The sequence below is a fragment of the Ammodytes marinus genome (assembly GCF_949987685.1).
Source record: "Ammodytes marinus genome assembly, chromosome: 3".
In the NCBI taxonomy this organism is placed as follows: domain Eukaryota; kingdom Metazoa; phylum Chordata; class Actinopteri; order Uranoscopiformes; family Ammodytidae; genus Ammodytes; species Ammodytes marinus.
The window spans coordinates 491,772-513,897 of NC_137232.1; the positions used below are offsets into that span (position 1 = coordinate 491,772).

Here is a 22,126-nt window from a genome sequence, read left to right on the forward strand (position 1 = left end):
TTGCACATGTCGCTCCAGATGTGACCACTGTGGTTTAGCGATCGAAAAAAATCGATCTGAGCTTTCCTTATTTATTTTACTCATCATACCAGACGGTATTTTAACCATAGGATATGGTCTGCAATAGGCATTCAGATATAGACAAAAGCCTCCTCAAGGGGGTGCAGGGGCTAGAAAGGGAGGAAAATATTCATACTCTCCCTCAGTAGCTCAGAAAAGGACCTGACATCTAACTTTGTTTTCCAGTCAAAGAGGATTTCAGCAAAGGATGCCCTGGCTCACCCATACCTGGATGAGGGCCGACTGCGTTACCATACATGCATGTGCAAATGCTGTTACACCACATCCTCTGGCCGTGTTTACACCAGTGACTTTGAACCTGTCACTAATCCCAAGTTTGATGATGGTTTTGAGAAAAACCTGAGCTCTGTGAGACAGGTCAAAGGTAAGTGTATGTGCTGAGCTGAGCTACTGGAAGCTTTAATGTTTACTGTATTCAAAGAGATTTTAATTTTTTTATTAAGAGTAGTTGTTCACCCTCATTATTCTTTCGTTAATAACAATATTAAGGCTTTGATTCACATTCACGACAATCTGACAGGGTGGGCCTGTAAAAATCTCCCCCACTTCAGGACTGCTTTGACACGACTGACTGGAAGATGTTTAAAACCCGTGACCAAAAAACCTGCATTGATCCGGGCTTTTTTGTCCAATGGGAAGGGTTACACCTTGCAATTAGATGGCTCAGCTCTGCTCGGCTTTTCTGTGGGAAGACAAGTCCTAGATCAACAAGCTAATTTCTGACGTATCAAGCCATGTGTATATTGCCTTGGCTTTATGTATTAATAATAACTGCTCAACCAGACGGATCACCGTTTTGCAGGGCTCCAGAGTGTGCCTAATTTGCATGTGCGCCCAGATATTTTCACTGGTCGCACCAGTGCACCTGAAATGTATCAAGTCATACTAAATGTAATAGTGGGTGTTTTGCTGCACCATTCTGAATTTATCTAATCGCGATGTGAGCTAATGCAATTAGATAACTGCAAAATGGCTGCGAATGCGATTTAATGTAGGCAAAATAAATGTGCTCACGTGTGTCTATAAACGTTCCAACCGCTCCTCTCCTTTTTGGTAGCGCCCCTCGGCTCCTCTGACAGTGTGTGTGTGTGTTTGTGTGTGTGTGTGTGTGTGTGCGTGCAAGACGGTTGCCGACCATGGACCTATAAAGAGGTGCCGACAGTAGAGTAAACAAACAAACATGGACGCCGACGCGCAGCAGCATCCACGCTGAACTGATGCAAAACAAAGGCAACGTCTGCTAAATGGGGATATTTAGGATTCGGGTATGGCGACGTCGAACAAATTGAACTGCTGTTTTTAAAACTTGGAAAGTTATAGTCGCTATGTCACGTGGCGACCGGTGGCAACACGCCCAGTCTATCAACACATGAGACAGCGCAGAGAAAAGTCTGTTGAGTGCATGAGAGTGAAGGCCCACGCAAGTTTCAGTAAGTTTATAGAGACTATTGTCTTTGGAGGAATGCATCTATTTTCATGGAAAGAATAAATAAAAAAGTATCGCAAATCGCAATATTGGCCACTATAATCGCAATCGCACAACTTCTCCAAATCATGCAGCACTAATTTGGTGCACCCAAAGTATATGCTGGTGCACCTAGATGAAAAAGTTAGGCGCACCGGTGCAACCAATGAAAAGGTCAGTCTGGAGCAGCTGGTTTATTAGCCTGGCACCGCCCACCTACATACTTCCACTCAATTGTCATTTCCCTTCTGTACCAGTCTGGGTTTACGGTATATTTGCGGGTTTTTTCCGCCATATTTTTGCCAGTCCAATCAGCCAATGAGAACAATGACGTTGAGGTTGTGCGGCAGTTTCAGTTGTAGTCAGAAGAAGACCATTGCAACATGATGGCGGATTGCAACATGATGGCGCCACGTACGGTCGCAGTCTTTCGAGCTCCTCCAAGACATTGCTTTTTTATCTTTATTTTGTTGTTATTTCTTAGTACTTTTGTAACATGTACCAGTGCTATCTAGTACGATAGGCAAACGCTCTTAGACGTCAGAATGAGGGCAGAAACAAATTTTTCACCAACACAAACAATTTTCTGAGATTTTCCTTTCTGTTGTATACCTGGGGGCTTACCTGTGAGACGTAAACGCCGTAAGAGACGCGGTAACTGGGCGGGCCTTCTGGTCAGACTAAGGAAACGAGTACATCGAACTCCTCTTCAGATCATTCTTCTAGCTGTCCAGTCACTGGGTAATAAACTTGATGATCTCCAAAGTAGGATGGCTTTTCAACGGGACATTAAGGTGCGAACACACCAAACGCGTTGGGTGCGGTGGCCATCGCGCCCAACGCACCTGATCTGGCGCTTGGTCATTTTGTGTCAAAAAATGGTTCAATGCACCCAACGCTACGCAGCTAGTCTCCCCCCCGATATATTTATTCCCCTAATCAACCATGGCTGCGATCAGACCCGACCCGATACGACAGCGTTCATGTCCGCACAAAAACAACAACACGGCCAACAATTGTGCCAAAAGACAAATAAACAGCAACTGAACGGAACAAATAGCCTTATAACAGCATTGCAGATTCATGCCACTCGGAAATGAACACAAAAAGCAAGGCAGCACCATACCAAACACATTTACAGCAGCATTGTGCGCAGGGCAGTAGAAAATAAAGGCAAGTAGCCTACATTACCCTACCTGGCTGTGACGGGATCGTGGCTGGCATAGATAAACACCGGTGCTTCGCTGTACTCGTGAAAGTTCCCCGGACTTAGCCGTTATGTTTGGGTTCATTATATGGAGGTGGTGGCCGCACACAACCGGGTGAGTTAACTAACGCTATCCGACCGGTAAACTTGGTTTATCGGCTAAAGCACAGCCGCACATATTCACTGAATTAACCAGGAAGCCTATTCTCCTGGCTCACTTTCCCCACGTCTTCTAACCCAACCCCGATCGGCTTTATATCACCAGCCAGCCGCAAATACATTTCCTACTCGGTGTTTCTCAGCCTCTGTGTTGTCCTCCCACCGTGCCGATGTCCGTGACGTCGGGTCAAGCTCACCGCTGATTGGCCAACGCGGCTAAACGTCACGCGATGGAGCGTTAAAAGTTACATTTTTTGACCTTGCGTGGTGGTGCGATGGTGCGATGACGCTTTGGTAACGCGGCTACCGCGCCCAAAGCGCCGCTTTACCGCGGCCAACGCATCATCACGCCTAAACCAATGGTTCCCTATGCAAAAATAGGATTTTTCAACGCCGCCACCGCACCCAACGCGTTTGGTGTGTTCGCACCTTAAGGGACTCCAACGCCATGATATTCACTGAAACTTGGCTGGACCTATCGATTCCTGAGCCACAATCTACCGGAAAGACAGAACGCTGGAATCGGGGAAAACCAAGGGGGTGGTATTTGTACACTACCGTTCAAAAGTTTGGGGTCACCCAGATAATATGTTTTCCATGAAATTGCACAGTTTTAATCATCAAATGAGTTGCAAAATGAATATGAAATATAGTCAAGACATTGATCAGGTTAGAAATAATGATTTTTATTTGAAATGATAATTTTGTCCTTCAAACTTTGCTTTTGTCATAGACTCCTCCTTTTGCAGCAATTACAGCCATGCAGACCTTTGGCATTCTAGCTTTGTCAATTTGTTTAGGTATTTTGAATACATTTCACCCCACACTGTAAACCCCAATAAGTAAGCAGAACTGATGAACTTAAAAGTCAAATGTTTTCAAAACTTAAATATTATGATCACCTGGTACATGTATCTTTTGATTATAAGTCAACTTAAAGTGTTTATTAAGTCACCTCAAATAATTTCATTTAGTACAACTCAAAAGTTTTAATTCACATCTCCAATGTGATTAAGTTTTCAAAACTTAAAATAAATAATTACCTTTTCATTACCGGTAACTTAAAAGTGTTTATTAGGTCACCTCAAATATTTTAATTTAGTACAACTAAACACGAATAAGTAAGCAGAACTTTAAAAAATCAAGGCAACGCGTTGCCTTAATTTTTTTGAGTTGATGAACTTGAAACAAATAATAGCAAAACTTAAAATAAATAAATACACAAATGTCAATTTCAATGACGACAGAGGCTGGTAGTGAACTGGACTTGTCGTTGTCACTGATGACTGTCAGGACGGCCACTGCAACATCTTCAAGCTCTGGCTCAGAATCTGAATTCTGTTTAGGAAAAATAGCATTGTAAGTCAAAAGGAGTACAAATGTAGTATAAAAAAAAGTTATATAATTTTGTTTCACTTAAAAAGATGTAGTCGGCGTATCTGGAGAACGCTTGTTGACAAAATCACTTTGTCAAAATCAGTGAATACCTCCTCACAAAACCCGCTACCTGTCCATACTGTGTGTGCACTGAAAATAAATCCAGTTTTAAGACACAGCCTAGGCTCTGTAAAAGGGTATGTAAACAAAGGTGTTGACCATAACTAGCAACATGCCCGTTTACAGAGCCTAGGATGTGTATTGACACAGCATTTTTTTTTCAACGCACACACAGTAGGGAAAGGTAATGGATTGTGAGGGGATATTCACTGATTTAGGCAAAAAAAGTAATTTTGACAAAAAGCGTTCTCCGAAATCGCTGACTCCACCTTTTAATATAGAGTTTAATGATAATTATTCAATAAGACTCACTGTGCAGGTTCTGAAAAATTCAGAAGCTTCTTTGTGGAGGTACAGGATGAGCATGGAGAACAGTGGTACGCCTGGTGTGGATGACATGCAAATACATAGTGTACATAGTTTGTTGAGCAAACCTGCAATTGAAATGACAATTTCACATATGTATTGCAGTATGACAAATAGCTAAAACTTTTTTTTTTTTACTAATTGTAGAATCAAAAGCTCATTTGATTTATTGAACCCATCTAATGTTACAGAGGCTCAACCTATTAAATGTTTAACTATTTCCTTACCTGTACATCGTGGATTTTTTAAATTTCAGCCGTCTTCCCAGTTTTGGACGCCTTCTGTCTGAATATGGTCATCAATCGCGGAAGATGGCGGTCAAGCTCTGCATAGAATCTGTTGGGCAGGTTCTGGTTTGTAATCCGTTGGAACTCAGAATATACCTACATTTAAAAACCAAGCAGAAGGACAATACAGAATTAGCAATTAAAACAATAATCAATCTAGGTAAAACTGATAGTTGTAGTTCTTCCCAATACTGTGATATTTACTTGTTATATATCCTCCAAGTTTGACCCACAAGCACTTTCCCTGTGTCAAGAATGGGATAATGAATCCCCAACAAACTTGTGTGTGTGTGTGTGTGTCTGCGACGCTGGCTGCACACACACACACACACACACACACACACACACACACACACACACACACACACACACACAGAGGGACCGACAGATTCTACAGCTTTTATTATCCCCAAATTGTTTGTCTTATTTCTGATGTTAAATTAATGACTGCATGTCTCCAGAACACACACAAAAAGGTTTTCGTTTATTGATTTTCGTTATGATTTACTAACCGGTGGTTACACACGTCCACCCCTAATCAGAACTGCGTGCGAATAGGGGGCACAAAGTGCAATAAAACCTTAACAAGTAAACCTTAACAAGTAAAAAGCCCAAACTTTATCAATACACCTGTTCAACCAGCATAAACGTGAATATGTACGGGATATTTTAGTCTGCTATGCCTGTCCACATGCTAGCTCAGCCACAGCTCATTTTTAAAAACACAAGCTTAAACGAAAACTGTAGTGTTGTCTGCCCCCTCCTCCGCCCATGTGGTCCGCAGCAGTATAACATGTACACGGTAAAAATGCCCTCTAATAAACGTTTAGAGATACATCTACATGGTCGGTCACATTCAGGGCTGGACTGGGACCAAAAATTGGCCCTGGCATTTTGGACCCAGACCGGCCCACCACAATTGATCGACCACCCACCAGAACACATTTATCACGGTCCCTTAAAGATGACTGTTCCATTGAATTAAATTAAAATGTTGGTTTATTTTGAAGAAGTGTACAGACATATAATACAATAATATTTACAAAGTTTTATAGTAGCTATAGTATTCTGTTGTAGCCTGGCTCCGCCCGCCTACCTACTTCCCCTCAAATTTCATTTTCCCTTCAGTAGTCAGTCTGAGGCTGCGGTGAATTCACGCGTTTGAGCTCAGGAAAATGTTCGGCCGTCCAATCAGCGAACAGAGCGAGTGGCTGAGAACGATGACGTCGAAGTCGCGCTCCAGTTTCAGTTGAATGCTGCGACCAAACGTTATGCGATTGGTTGGCAGATCCAATAGTTTTAAACTTCAACAGACACCCGCCTCTAAGTGAGTCAGTGAACGTTTGCCAAATAGAGCAGTTCCAGACCTTCTGTACAAATGAAATGAGGTACGATGGTCTGGTAGGACCAGGCTAATTCTGTTGTGGGTGGTGCTCAGGACGGACAAAGTAATCAACCTCCTGCTCCTTGCTCTCTCTCTCGACTGATTCCTCCTCTGTGGATGGTGGCTCAACCTGTTTCATAAATGAGGAGAGACACAGATTTATACAGGCAAAATGCACAAATTGTTGTTTTACTAAGTAAACCAATGTGAAAAAAAGTGTACAAAAGTAATGGTCTAATGTGTATTATTCTAAAGTACATGATGGTCTAGAAAGCAGGTCTAGTAAAATAAACTCAACAGCTCGTAAAAAGTAAGTAGGCTACAAATCTGTGGTGGTCTAATTTTCTGAATGTTTCTTAAAAAGAGAAGCCTAATGCCTCAAACACTGAAAGTGTTGTGAAAGGAGAAAGTGTGACAACTTTATGTTGCATATTTGAGTGAATATACTTTTCTGCATTTACTGTTAACTTTGTGATATATTAATATATTTTTAATGGTCAGGTCAAATTACAGTCTGTATTTTTAAATTGCATTTAAATTATATATAAAATAAATAAAATGCAAGTATGTTTAACCATGTCAACAATCAGTTCAGAAAAGTATATTTAAGTAAAACATTATTAAATCCACTATACTGAATAAGTAGGCTAGCAAGAAGCAAAAACTGACAGCTTCCTCACTTTAATGACGTGTTGCTCAGATAGCAAAGTAATGATACTCTTTGAATACACCAACAACAGAGCTATTTAACTCCTCTTAAAAACCACAAGAGAGCTAGCAAATGTTTAGTAGGTTATTAGCTAAAATAGCCACTTTGACCTGGCTCTATAAATCGCTCTATCCATGATGTTAACGCAAGCAGCTAGCTGTTGGCAAACTGTACACATGCTGTGTTGGTTAAAATTCAGCAAGCTACACAAATAATTGTTCTCAACATAACTTTATTTTCAACTTCTTACCACTAGTCCAGCAACTGTCTCCTTTCCGTTTCTTCTCGAGTTGTTTTTCTGTCTGTTAGTGACGTGACTTGATTGAGTGATTGACAGCCGAGGCCCAAGGGGCGGGACCTCGGCCCTCCGCTGTGTGTGTGATTGGTCCAGGCCCGGTCCAGAACCAATCATGATGAATGGGCCAATATTTCATTGGAAGGCTATAAACATATTTGTTTCTTTAAAAAATGTGAATACAATGAATGATGATAATTACCTTTGAAAATTGAGAGCAGAAATTCAGATCCACCTCACTGTTAGCATTTGCAATGCATGTGTGGCGCGAATCCAACAACCAATGTCTTCTTCTCTTGGTTTTTTGAATAAGCATATGAGGTGCAATACCGCCACCTATTGCTCCGGAGTGTTGGTCAGATATTGAGACCTTTTTACAGTCTGCTTGAGACTCATTAATCCCGTTTGTAAAATAAAGTTAATAAGACTGACAGTCTTTTTTTAAAACTAACAATCATACAATTTTTTATTGCATGAATAATACTCTCCTCAGTGTGACAGTGCTCACATATCCCGTTTGGATGCTATTCCTCACCACAAACACTAACATTACTGTTACTCGTGCTGTTACTCGTGTCTCAGACACACACACACACACACACACACACACACACACACACACGCGTTGAAACAATAGAAATAAGTAGAGTGAAATTATACCTTTTAATTGGTGCTTACTTAAACCATAAAATACTTCAAGTTAATCAAAAATGATCAGTTCAACTAACTCTAAAGAGATAAAGTCACACAAACTCAAAATATTTAAGTCAGTACAATTTTTTCTCAAAATTAAGTTTACAGTACCTAATCAGTATAATTATTTTCAACATTCGGGTTTACAGTGCACCCTTCCTTAAGCACCTCCCACAAGTTGGATTGGCTTGATGGGCATTTCTTACATACCATACAGTCAAGCTGCTCCCACACAAGCTCAACAGGGTTGAGATCTGGTGACTGCGCTGGCCACTCCATTACAGACAGAATACCAGCTGACTACTTCTTCCCTAAATAGTTCTTGCATAACGTGGAGGTGTGCTTTGGGTCATTGTCCTGTTGTAGAAGGAAATTGGCTCCATCAAGCACTGTCCACAGGGTATGGCATGGTGTTGCAAAATGGAGTGATAGCCTTCCTTATTCAAAATTCCTTTTACCTTGCACAAATTTCCAACTTTACTAGCACCAAAGCAGTCCCAAACAATCACATCACCGTGCTTGACAGATGTTGCAGGCACTCCTCCAGCATCTTTTCACTTGTTCTGCATCTTACAAATGTTCTTCTGTGTGATCCAAACACATCAAACTTGGATTTGTCTGTCCATAACACTTTTTTCCAGTCTTCCTCTGTCCAATGTCTGTGTTATTTTGCCCATCTTAATCTTTTACTTTTATTGGCCAGTCTCAGATATGGCTTTTTCTTTGCCACTCTGATTAGAAGGCCAGTATCCCTGAGTCGCCTCTTCACTGTGGACGATGAGACATGCGTTTGGTGGATACCATTTAATGAAGCTGCCAGTTGAGGACCTGTGAGGCGTCTTTTTCTCAAACTAGAGACTCTAATGTACTTGTACTCTTGCTCAGTTGTGCACCGGGGCCTCCCACTTTTCTTTTTTCTCTGGTGAGAGCCCGTTTGTGCTGTTCTCTAAAGGGTACCTATGTAGGTATTCCATTACAAATCAGCCGTTTCGAGCTAGAATAGTCATTTACCACATAAACAATGTCTAGACTACATTTCTGATTAATTTAATGTTATCCTCATTGAAGAAAATAGTGCTTTTCTTTAAAAAATAAGGACATTTCTAAGTGACCCCAAACTTTTGAACGGTAGTGTATGTGTATTACTGTTTATGCCCGATACGAACAAAGCAGGGCCCACTCCTTAAAAAGATTGCTCAATAGTGACTCCACTGGGAACCATTCAAACTCACCTAAGCACATCAATTGGAGGTCAGGGGCCGGTTTCCCAAAGCCTTCTTAACGCTACGTCATTCGTAACCCCCACTTAGAGTTCCTACTTAACATTTTGCGTTTTTCCCGAAATGTTCTTTGCTACGAATCTCTTTCGTACGTCATACGATAGTAAGGTTGGTCTGGAGCGCCCTTAGAGCCTTCTTAGCTCTACCATAGTGATGTTTCAGCTCCTGACACTAGTCGCCACCATGTACGTTGTGCATGGAACTGCCACATTGCCAGTGTTGTGTTTCACCAATGGTTTTAAGTCATTCATGAAGAAAATAATTGCTTGAAACAATTAAAATTTTAATCTCCTCTGCTGTTTCTATATTTTCTATAGCTTTTTTAAAAATCAGTATAGGCTATGTTCGACCATGGTTAACACTTGAAACGCTGCACTGTGTTCCACACCGCGGCTCGTCCGGATAAATTGACAGCGGAGGTGCTGTCAGCTGAGCCGGACAGAGAGCATCGGAGGGATCCTCCGCCTCAAAACATGTCAACGTGTGAAAACAAATAATAAAATCAATTAGAGCTTACCTTAAAATAAGTGTGCCATGTTACTGTTAATTGTATTTAGGATTTTAGCTAATTTGGACGCTGTTTTGGCCTTCTGTTTTCATTGATATAGGCGATATTATATCTACTTTCAGTTTCATTACTGACCCACCACGAAGCGTGATTAGTGTTCTTAAAGATACTTAGATTATATAAAAAGAGGTCGTAAACACAGATGATGATTAAACAAACTCATTTATGACTTTATATTACACTAGAAATGCACGGGTAGATTTGTAGGCAGCATATAAAGAGAACGCTGGCGCTTCTAGTGTTAAATAAATGTTTCGGCCAAGAAGGATTTCTAACAATGTTTTATTCGGAAAGACTGCAATACGTTTTATAATATAGTGTTGTCATGAAATGGAAAATCGAACTCTGAGCAATCGATTTCAGCAGTGTACGAATGACGTAAGGAGTGTTTCTCCTAAGAGACCGTTCGGGAACCACAACTATAGAGGTAAACAACTTTGGTAAGTCATAACGTATGAGTCTTCGTAGCGCGAAAGAGAGGACGTTATCGGGAAACCGGGCCCAGAACGTAACTGCTTGCCTTAGTGACAGGCAGACTATGGCATTTATTGGAGTTTACTCAGTTCATATGACTTCTACTCAAGGTGAAAAATAATATTAGAGATAAATTGTGACATTGTGGTTGCAATAAGAAGGAAATCAAAGTAAGAATTTGATTACTAATCCTTCTCTTCTGGTCTGCATTTTCCCTCATAGAGATCATTCATCAGTTCATTTTGGATCAGCAAAAGGGAAGTCGAGTGCCACTCTGCATTAACCCTCAATCGGCTGCTTTCAAAAGCTTTATCAGGTGAGAGGCTATCTAGTACATAGAAGCATGAAAAGTCTTCTGTAATATCCATAACAAAAGGTTGTTAATCAGACAGCTTCGTAGTTATAGGAAGGTTTATATACAGTATAAATATTATTAGGGGTACACAAAAGTCAGCTTTGAAGTCACTGTTCGGTTCGGTTCATAGTTAAGGTGGAGAATGCAAACAACTGCTTGTTTGTAATGACTAACATAAGTATTAACATAACATATTCAAATAAAAGGTAGGGGAGAGGGGCCTAAGTTGTGTAACTTATCACTCAAAGTGACTTTAAAGTAAGGCCTTGACAGTAAAGTCTCCAACTCAAATATGTACATATATTTCAGGGTGTTGTGCATCCCTGGCAATAAAAACTTTGGATCTGGAATAAACTGTTGAAGAAATATAGCTTTCGGAAAAAAAGTTGTCTTGTTGCACAACTTGCCCCCAGTGTGGTGTAAGTTGTGCGGTTGGAGAGAATACCATGGGGTAAATTGTGCCATTGCAATATATCTCATAAACTGTAATGCAAGACAAATCCATTAGACAATCACTTATTTAAGGTGTATTTAAAGTAAATAAAGTAAATAGTTGACAAAGATTGAAGGACAATTTTCTTAAACAAGGCCTAGCAGATCTAATGGTTTTACCTGCAAAGCTCACAATGACAAAGTCACCATCATCATCTTTCTGGCCATCTGAACTCTCATCAGTGGTGTCGTTAAGTGGAATTGAGATGTCACTCTCTTCTGAGCTACTGTAGACAATCACTTTCTTTTGGTGACCAGCGTATACAGCCATGCCACTGGCACAACTCTCAGAAATGTACTTTGCACTAGTTGCTCCGTGCTTGTGGAACCAACTGCCACCTGACAAATGTGATTCCCTCTACATTTCTGCCTTTAAATCAAGGCTCAAAACCCATATGTACACCCTGATGTTTCCTCCCCATTAACTATCTTACCTCTGCACTACTATCTGTGTTTATGTGGATGTATGGGCTTTACGTCTTTTATTTTGGTTATTGTTATTTTACCTTCATTGTTTACCTACTGAATGCACTATGTACAGCACTTTGGACAGTGCAAACTGTCATAAATGTGCTTTTATAAATACATTTTACTTACTTACTTACTTACTTATAACTCACCTAGGCCCTTTGGCACAAATCACCCCAATCCCAGAAATTTGGATAATAAGCATGATGCAGCAATTTAGGGCTGGCATAGACTCAAAATGCAGCATACCAAAGCACTAAAACATGTGTCAAATGTTTTCAAACTTGTCTATAAGTGTTCAGACACAATAATCAAAAAACCTTGATCATGGAAATTTTACTTTGAAAGGCAAAACACAGTTTTTTTTAGCTTAGATATGCTTATATCTTATTCCTTGTGTCTCCCTTCTTTACAGGATGAGTCAAATGGATGGCTCTTCTTAAATATGTGCTCACATTTCCAATTTCTTCTATGGTTTTCTAGAAACAAGGGGTGGCACAACTTCCAAAATGCACAACTTAGGCCACTCTCCCCTATATATAAAAATATTTTTTCTTATTTCAGCTTATAAGTACTTTTCAGTATAAAAAAGAAGTTCTCCAATAAATAAAAATAATTCTCAAATAAAAGCATAAACTGTTCCAGCTTGCGAGCAACAAGCGAGTTAAGGTTAGCAGGCTTTTGTGCTACAACTAGGGTTGCAAAATTCTGGGAATTGTCAAAGTTGGAAACTTTCCATGGGAATTAAAGGGAATTTATGGGAAGACTCAACAGTCATCGGATGGGAACACTGACTTTTTTTAAAAAACAAGCCTGTACATTCACCAGATTAACGCTATGTGTTTATGGGCCGCAGCCCACCAAACAACCCAGAAGTGCCTGTACCCTGACATTTCGATACGAATATGTGTTTTGTTTAACCCCAATATACTGTATATAGGCTATATATAGTGGCGGCCAAAATTATTAGAACACCTGACAAATCTGAAACTATTGACCTTTTTTGCCTCAAAAACACGATTTAATTTCAAATTGTACATGAAATATGCAGATGCTTACTCTGAGTACAACAGATATCATATGCAGTCAGTACTACTGTTTTTATCCACTTTTAACTTTAATATTTGGTATGTCCACCTTTTGCAGCAATTACAGCAGCACATCTCTCTGGCATATTACCTGAGCACTTCAACACTAATGTTATCCTATGCCTTCTGCATGCTGCTGCCACCACCATGTTTCACAGTGGGGATAGTGTGTTTAGGGTGGTGTACAGTGTGAGTTTTCCACCACACATTGCATTTTGCATTATGGCCAAAAACTTCAATTTTGGTCTCATCTGACCAGAGCACCTTTCCCCAACCCTTGCCACAAACCATTAGGGGGACACAGCATATTCAGATGAGACCAAACGTGAAGTCTTTGGCCTAAATGCAAAATGCAATGTGGCGGAAAACTCGCACTACACATCACCCTATACACACCATCCCAACTGTGAAACATGGTGGTGGCAGCATCATGCTTTGGGGGTCCTTTTTTTCCAGCATGGAAAGGGAAGCTGGTCAGAGTTGATAGGAAGATGGATGGAGCCGAATGCAGGGCAGAAAAACACGTCATTATTTTTTCATCCTTAAGGCCTTTACTGGCTAGCCATGCAATTGAGTACTTCGATGCATGTGATAGAGCATTGTCCTGCATAAAAATCATGGTCTACTTGAAAGATGCAGACTTTTTCCTGTACCACTGCTTTAAGAAAGTATCTTCTAGAAACTGGCAGTAAGTTTGGGAGTTGATTTTGAGGCCATCTTCAACCCGAAAAGGTCCAACTAGCTTTTTCTAGAAGATACTTTCTTCAAGCAGTGGTACAGGAAAATGTTTGCATGTTTCAAGAAGACCATGATTTTTATGCAGGACAATGCTCCATCACATGCATCGAAGTACTCAATTGCATGGCTAGCCAGTAAAGGCCTTAAGGATGAAAAAATAATGACATTGACCCCCTTCCTCACCTGACTTAAACCCTATTGAGAACCTGTGGGCCCTGCTTAAACGGGATATTTACAGTGAAAGAAATCAGTACACTTCTGTGGTTGTGGTTGCTGCCGTGGTTGCTGCTGCACAAAAAGTTGATCGTCAACAGATCAAGAAACTGAGACTCCATGAATGGAAGGCTTGTGACAGTTATTGAAAAGAAGGGTGGCTATATTGGTCACTGATTTTCTTTTTTACATGTCGGATTTTTATTTGTAAATTGAGTTGTTTTATTATTCTCACTTTAACAAATGAAAATAAACAAGTGAGATGGGAAAGTTTTAGTTTCTTTATTTATTTGCAGAATAATTCTGCATACTAATAGTTGCCTAATAATAGCAAAACATATATATATTCTCGTAAGAAAGACAAAACCTCACTTTTACTTTCGTAAACATTCAGGTTTAGGTTCTTTAACATTTTGGATTGACAGAGAGCACTGTAGTTGTTCAAAAATAAAATTAATCCTCAAAAATACAACTTGCCTAAAATTTTTGCACACAGTGTAAGTACGATGGTCAACTGGTCTGGTAGGACCAGGCTAGCATAGTGATGACTTTATATATTTCATTTGTTTTATGTTCAGTGGCCAATTCAACAAAAACAACAACAAACCTAAGCATTCTAATAATTTTGGCCACCACTTTATTTTATACGTATATAAACAGAGATAGACGGATATCCACCACACAATGTCTTTGTACGAGTTATTTGTGTGCTTGTATACTTGTTTGTATACACAGTATCAGTGTGTATACAAACAAGTATACAAGCACAGACATATCTTAAAAACATATTTTTTAACATTTGTGGACTACAACATAATTTACCCTAAATATACCTTTAGCCATTAACAAACAACTGTAGCTGATCGACACGTGGTTAGTTAGTACTAACTTCCAGCACTCCCTTTGAACAGTTCCACAGTGGCTCAGCCCTCTGAAATGCCTCCATCTCCACTGGTGTGGGAATAGCTGCAGTAGTGGGTTGTCATCTTTACCAACTGCCAAGCTGCTAATCTGGGAACAAGAATGTGTCTCAACGTCTTCTATCATCTGTGTAGCGTTTTCACTGGAGAGCAGGACTCGCAGGTGTGCTGTGTTTAATGCTGAGATATGAATCAAATGAAGAGAAATCCACTGAATGTTGCTTTATGGGGGTGTATTAGATGGGTTTGGTATGCAAAAGAATGAGACAAATGCTCTGTAGACCAAATTGTAAGTGTTTTAAACAAACCCATCTGGTCACTTTCAGGTAAATAATAATAAACCGTTATTGCATCATAATGAAGTGCATTTCTTTTGCTATATAAATACGAATGATTTACAAAAGATGTCTATTTAAAAATGTCAAATGTATAGGCTAGACAAATGACAAATTTTCCCATACAATCAGGCCATTCTTCATCATTACACCCACCTCGCCTCTGCACTGGTACATTCAGTTCAACTTGCTTCTTATTAGACAATCGATTGTAATTGGGTTGGTAGGCTCAACGTTATTCCAACTGATAAGAACATGTTTTCCAACACATTGCTTTTTTTAAACTTATTCAAAATAATTATTATTGGCATCTACAGTATATTCCCCTTTGTCCTCCTGCATATTTGGCCATGGTTTGTACTTACACAACAATTAGTTTCCCAAAGATCAAGAGCCTCATGTATAAATGATGCATACACCCTACTGATTTCCAAGGTTTGCAATTTGTAATATATGATCTGACTGAACATATTATATAAGCATAATTATAATAACTATAATTATATTATATTTATTATAATTATAAATAGAATTGATCTAAATTTTAGGCTTGGACATTTCAGCAATTTCTGGTTGTCGTCATGATTATACACAATTCAACCAATGTTTGTCAACTTAACAAGGGGACATACTGTATGTACCTACATAAGTGTAAGTATTGTTTCGACATTATATTTGTAAAATTTTAAAGATATGTACAGTATACCATACATGTATGAGAGAAACTAAACCCATGCATGTTTTCTGCTATTTTGCGCATGTTTTCAGTGATACTTGTTTGCAAACGTTTATACATGAGGCTCCAAAATATATGTAATGATGTTAAATCCTTAAACAGCCATTAGACTATAGCATACTGTACAGTTGTGCTGAATTTAAAAAGGAATCTGCTTTGGTTGTTAAGCAATTGGTTTTTAGTTGTTGAGATTATTCGGTCTCGAAGGTAAGTGAACATGCATAATGTTCACTTTATGCATGTTACATGAGTAACAATTAAACTAAAATGTCATACTATGCCCTGCTCCCAAACAAGACTTTAGAAATCCTAAATGCACTTATTGTACAGGAAATTCTACAGTGCGATTTTGCTCCCCCTCCTGTAGCTTCTGCTTATATAGTTTAGTATACTAGTTTATTGCTAAACAGGAATGTAAGCATAACTTTAAAAAAAGTTTCATGAAAGAATCTGTGCTGTTTAGCTGTGTGTCTCCTGATGTCACTGCTTGTACAGTCAGGTAACTGCAGTATTCACCCACTCAGCCAAACTGAAAACAACAAAGTGTATAAAGATTCCTGAAAAATGTCAGCTTCTAGTGTTCCCCATGACCTATGCTTGACTTCCTCTCTCAACATAGAACTCAAATGAAAAACCTCTATAGCCTTTGACCTTTCTAGTGTTACATAAAAAAAAAAAAATTCACAGTCTGGTTCTTATTTTTGAAGCGTGGCCAATGTGTATTCGTTCTTGCAGGGCCATGTAATTCCTTGACCTTCCGTGCACATACTGTACATGACTCTTTGTTCAACTAAGCTTTGCTTATCAAGTTATTGTTTAGTTCTAGATTGAACTGGCTGATCTTTTGTTGATCAAGGTCTTTTTTATCAATATATAATAAAAAAATATTAAGACAAAAATAAGTAAGTCAATATGATCAATATTACAGGAAAAATAGCTAGGTCATGGGCTCAGTTTATCTTCTTCCATATTTTTTAAAAACTGCCATGTAGCCTAGTTTGTTAAATGGATACTCTGATGGTAAAGCAAACCTTCCTGACGACATGTTGATTTTCACACAATGACCAGACTACTCCAATCAGTGCAGATATTTTGAATATACAAAATCTAACTTTGGACCAATTTATAACTGGGGGCCAACCAGTAGTAGTAACCAGAAGGTCTCTGGTTCGATCCCCGGCACCGGACAGGAGGGTGTTACTTGTAAAACTAGTGGTGGCTGCTATTACATGTACGGTGCCCATCATCTCTACAATTGTGTCCCAAAACTGCTCCAGGGGCGCTGTAATATGGCTAACCCTGCACTCTGACCGCCTCCGAAGTGTGGTAACTTGAGAGGGGATATTCGAAAAGACAAACTTCAATGTGCCTCTTGTAAATTGACTAATAAAAATAACTTAACTGTAAATAATCTTACAGTATATTATACCAGGTCTAATCTTTAAAAAAAATTGTGACAATGGCTCTTTTAAAGTGGTAGCCTGAGTGCTTTTATTATTCTATCAGTTGTAAAGCTGAGGCTACACTTGTTTTCATAAGTGACAAGGGATAGTAGCCAGATAACCAGAGCCAGATTTGGAAGAAACCCAGTACGTTGTGAAAAAATATAAAAATGAAACAAAAACATACAGAGGTAAAGAAGCAGTTAAAGCAGCAATATTAAGATTTGAGGCTGCTCATTCTTTTTCTGTCTACTTGAATGTACTTCGTCAAATAATTGACCAACTTTTTCATCATGTAATTCATATAAGCAACTCACCATAGGATGGAAAAAAGTAGCATATGATTGATTTCTAGAGGATGGCATGTTTTTTTTGTGTTTTTCTTCTTTTTTGTCTAATAAATAATCCAGTGTGCCCCTGATCCTCCTCATACAGATACACTGTCTCCAAGAAAAAAAGAGCTTTTAAGTAAATGATTTAATATATTTTTTAGAATTGTTTTCTATTCCTGTTCTTGTGTCCTATGGCATGCATTCCTCTCACACCTGAAAGTATGATTATGTATTTAAATAGAGAAGTACATCTACACACCAAACAAAAAATAACACTGTATAGAAATTGTATAAGCCTGCACATTTCTAAGGCTGTGAAGTTAATTTTAATTTTAAATTTTGCATACAAATGTATATATTTTCTTGATTTATACCCTTGCAACTAGGATCCGTAGAGGACAACAAATCTTATAAGGATTGACGAAGACACAGTGATGTCAACTGTGTCTTGTGTGTACAGCAGAGTTGTAGATATGTCCAAGGTGAAGCCTTTTTTTATTGTTATGTTTCTTATTGTTGTGCATTATTTCATCACAGAAGAACTGTGAATATGTATATAAAGGATTCACCGTGTTGGTCTCTACCTCTTGAGCTTAATAACTTGGCTTGGCTTTTGAATTGAAAACACTTGAATGTCTATTCAAGCTTTTATACTGTAATGAAAATCTACTGCCCCCCTCCCCAACACACACACACACACTCCCTGCAGACCTTTCCTTGCACTATCCAAATGTGTTGCATCATCTGAAATTTTAAATCCTCAGATGTTTGTCTTATAAATTCCTACCAAGCCAAGGGTTCCCTGACTGTTAGCCAATTGTCACTCTAGGATAGTACCTTATGGGGAGTGAGAGTCACTGCTTACACCAGGGTGGCTGACTTCAACGCTCATTTTCAAAGACTCGATTTGATACAAAGTTAATTTTCCTAGTTTCAGGTAACAAACTATATTCTTCTTTTACACTCTTTACAACACTGTTTTATTCCTCTTCCCTGCGCAGGCTGTATGATGTATTGTTGGGGTACAATCAATCACATTTAATCAAATAAGAATCCAGTACAGATCCCTTACTTAATTTACTCAACAAAAATATAAACGCAACACTTTTGTTTTTGCTCCCATTTTTCATGAGATGGACTTAAAGATCTAAAATTCATTCCAGATACACAATTGTACCATTTCTCTCAAACATTGTTCACAAATCTGTTTAAATGTGTGATAGTGAGCACTTCTGCTTTGCTGAGATAATCCATCCCACCTCACAGGTGTGCCACATCAAGATGCTGATCTGACATCATGATTAGTGCACAGGTGTACCTTAGACTGTCCACAATAAAAGGCCACTCTGAAATGTGCATTTTTTTTGCTTTATTGTGGGTCTGGGGACTCAGAACCAGTCAGTATCTGGTGTGACCAATGCTGTGTTTGTCTATTGGAAACTGAAATGTTCTCAGGAATGAATACAGCTAGCAGTGGTAGAAGCCGTCACTCTCCCTCTCCATGGCCTGTATGATGTCTTTGTGTTGATGTATAGTAGTTTTCTATGTTTTACTTTCTGTTGGAATGTAGAACTTGATGAGAAAAATTATGCTCACTTTGGAAAATTGTAGAGTAAAAACTGACAGACTTGTGTTAGAGACTAACAGCAACCCATGTTTTAATCAGATGAATTGTAATTTGAATAAAACGTGCAGTATATACAGTACATGTATGTATCAAACTCTTGAATCCTAGCACTGTTAATCCAGGATAAGGACTGGGTATTTAGTTTATTTACAGCCATTTGAGAAAGTGTAAAGTTTTTACCCAGAAGGTTACATCTGGAAAATAATGGAGAAAACATTAAATGTTTAAAAGGATACCAAAACCTGTTGTCCATACTTCTCTCTCGTCTCATGATGCAAAAACTGAAGACCACAGAAAGCACAACCACACTGTGAGGTGAAAAATTCTAAATGTTACATTTACTCCAGGAGACAACAGCCTATACATGAAAAGTTTTTATTTATCTTTTTCCCACCCACACATGCAACTCACTCTCACCAAGAATTTTACGTTTTCCAATTGATTTTTAAATTAGAATGAAAAAAAAAGAAGATTTTTCATTGTCACTTCATATTTCTATCTACAGTTAATTTGTCTAATATAGTGTACATTTGAACATCAGAGCTCTGTCTAGTAAGGATGCAAATAAAACATCCATCAAAAAATCAGGTATGTATAAAAGAAAATAGGATTTTATTAAGGATTTGTGTGCATTTCTTTTGTCAAACCATTATCATGGAAAGCGCACACACACACACAAATAGAAAAATCATCACACGTCCAATACTTAAATAAAGACCATTAAAAAAGGCATTTTAAAATGCAGTATCAATCAGTAAAATATTTGGCCATTTGTATATAATTGACAAATAAATGTGAATCAAAACGTACAGGTGGAGATCCAGTGTTAGAAAGGTCATGTGATGTCAAAAGAGTTGGAGTGCCAAAACGTGTGTTGTCCTAGACGATAGTTACACAGGGCTGGTTTCCCCTCAGTCTGAGCCCCTCTTCCTTTGTCTGCTGAATGTGGCATTCAATCATAATGTTAAGTCACCATGTTATGATAATGATTTTCTGAATCTCACTTAGTTTATTATTTTCACATTGGCCTATTATAGTTTGAATTTTGCTGCCTGTTACACACAAGGGGGTTGATCTACTAAGATCCAAAATAAAGAGTGCTAAATTGCAGCAGCATTAAAAAAAAACTTCATTTGTGGCCATTGATCAACTTAGAGTAAATTCACAAGTGAAATCGGGCGCATGCCACCATGCTTCACTGTCTTCAAAGTGTACTGTGGCTTGAATGGGGGCCGCAGACAGTTTGTCAGACGACCCCCAAACACTGAATTCAAGCCACGGTACACTTTGAAGACAGTGAAGCATGGTGGCACAGACATCATGTTATGGGGCTGTTTCTCATACTATGGTGTCGGGTCTATTTATCGCATACCATGGATCATGGATCAGTTTGGTTACATTAGAATACTTGAAGAGGTCATGTTGCCTTATGCTGAAGAGGAAATGCCCTTGAAATGGGTGTTCCAACAAGTCAACAACCCCAAACACACCAGTAAGGGAACAAGATCTTGGTTCCAGACCAACAAGATTAATTGTATGTGTGGCCAGCCCAATCCCTGGACCTTAATCCAATAGAAACCCTATGTGGTGACATCAAAAATGCTGTTTTTGAGGCAAAACCAAGAAATGCAGAGGAATTGTGGAATGTAGTCCAATCGTCCTGGGCTGAAACACCTGTTCACAGGTGCCATAAGTTGGTCGACTGCATGCAACACAGATGTGAAGCAGTTCTCAGAAATGGAGGTTATACAACTAGTTCAGTGATTCATAGGAAAGCTAAATCTTCATGCATTTATCAGTTGATACAGTAAATGTTTGAGTTGTAAAGAAAAATGCAGACACTGCTATTTTTTTAACAGTCTAATATTCCTTTTTCTTCACTTTCTGTAAAGATGAAGAAACATTTGACATTTTCATATTTGGATTTGGAATAGAATGTGCAATGTCCCCAATGCATTTGCATGTTTGGAAATAAAAGCTATGATAAGGATTTTGAATTTGCCTCACTTTTTTAAACACACTGCTATTATTTTGAACACAACTGTACATGCTGTGGGTAAAACAACAAGGACTGATGAATTTAAGAGTATATGGCAGGACATTAGAAGATTAACAAAAGAACACATATCTTATAAAAAAAGCCTTGGAGAAATAAAACAGGTTTCACATGAGATCCTTTTGGAAATAGCAACGTGTAAAAGCCCTGTTTGCCTTCATTCTGTGCGTTCGAGTGCGCACCTGACATCAATTAAGGACTCGGGACAGTAGACAAACTACTGTGGGAGACGCCAGCAGAAATAGTTACAGTGCGCTCATTGCGCTGGAATGACCCAGATGCGAGGAAATGCCTCTTGGCACGGCAGGTATTGTGTGACTGTTTCTTGTGAGTGGCTATAAATAAGACCTTAACTCATCTTGGGCTGACCCCCGAATAGTCGACGATTGGATGTGAGGAGCCTGATTCGACTGCCAATCTCACAGTCGAATAGTCGTAAAATGTGTTTATCGAACAAGGGTCATTCTATTCCAGTTATAGGGGTGCTGAATGTCTGATTGTACATGGAATTGCTTGGTTTCATCCAATAAATCATTTAATAGGTGTATTGTTGAAAAGATCAGCCTATATTACTGTTAATACAAATATTTTAATAAATCTGCCTTCACATCACATGTCCACACAGTCCTTTATGTATCCTCCTCACCAGCTGTCTGTGCGCAACACCTGCTTTTCAAACGTATTAAATTAAAACTAAATTAAAACGACCACAATTATTTTCAGACTTTGTAGATCACAGTGCGTGAGCTTAATAAACCTTTTTGCATCTACTCCTCCCATAATTTGTTAACTCGGGAAGAAACGCCTGATTTTGCATTAGGCAAACGTACTCAATGGACAGCACGTGTTATTTGACACG

The 22,126-nt window shown here is 38.9% G+C and overlaps 1 protein-coding gene across 3 annotated transcripts in view; it reads left to right on the plus strand.

Moving 5' to 3' along the window:
* Positions 1–19,360, plus strand: part of nlk2 (nemo-like kinase, type 2) — a 130,497-nt gene extending 111,137 nt beyond the window's left edge. The window contains exons 9-11 of one of the 3 annotated variants that reach the window (XM_080024710.1): positions 247–445; positions 10,688–10,781; positions 14,731–14,929. In XM_080024710.1, the coding sequence (XP_079880836.1) occupies positions 247–445; positions 10,688–10,781; positions 14,731–14,785 (348 nt within the window). In that variant the 3' untranslated portion in view covers positions 14,786–14,929. Of the gene's footprint in view, positions 1–246; positions 446–10,687; positions 10,782–14,730 lie in introns of those variants that run through there. The other 2 variants (XM_080024711.1, XR_013844788.1) reach the window with 2 other exon arrangements.
* Positions 19,361–22,126: the final 2,766 nt, after the last annotated feature.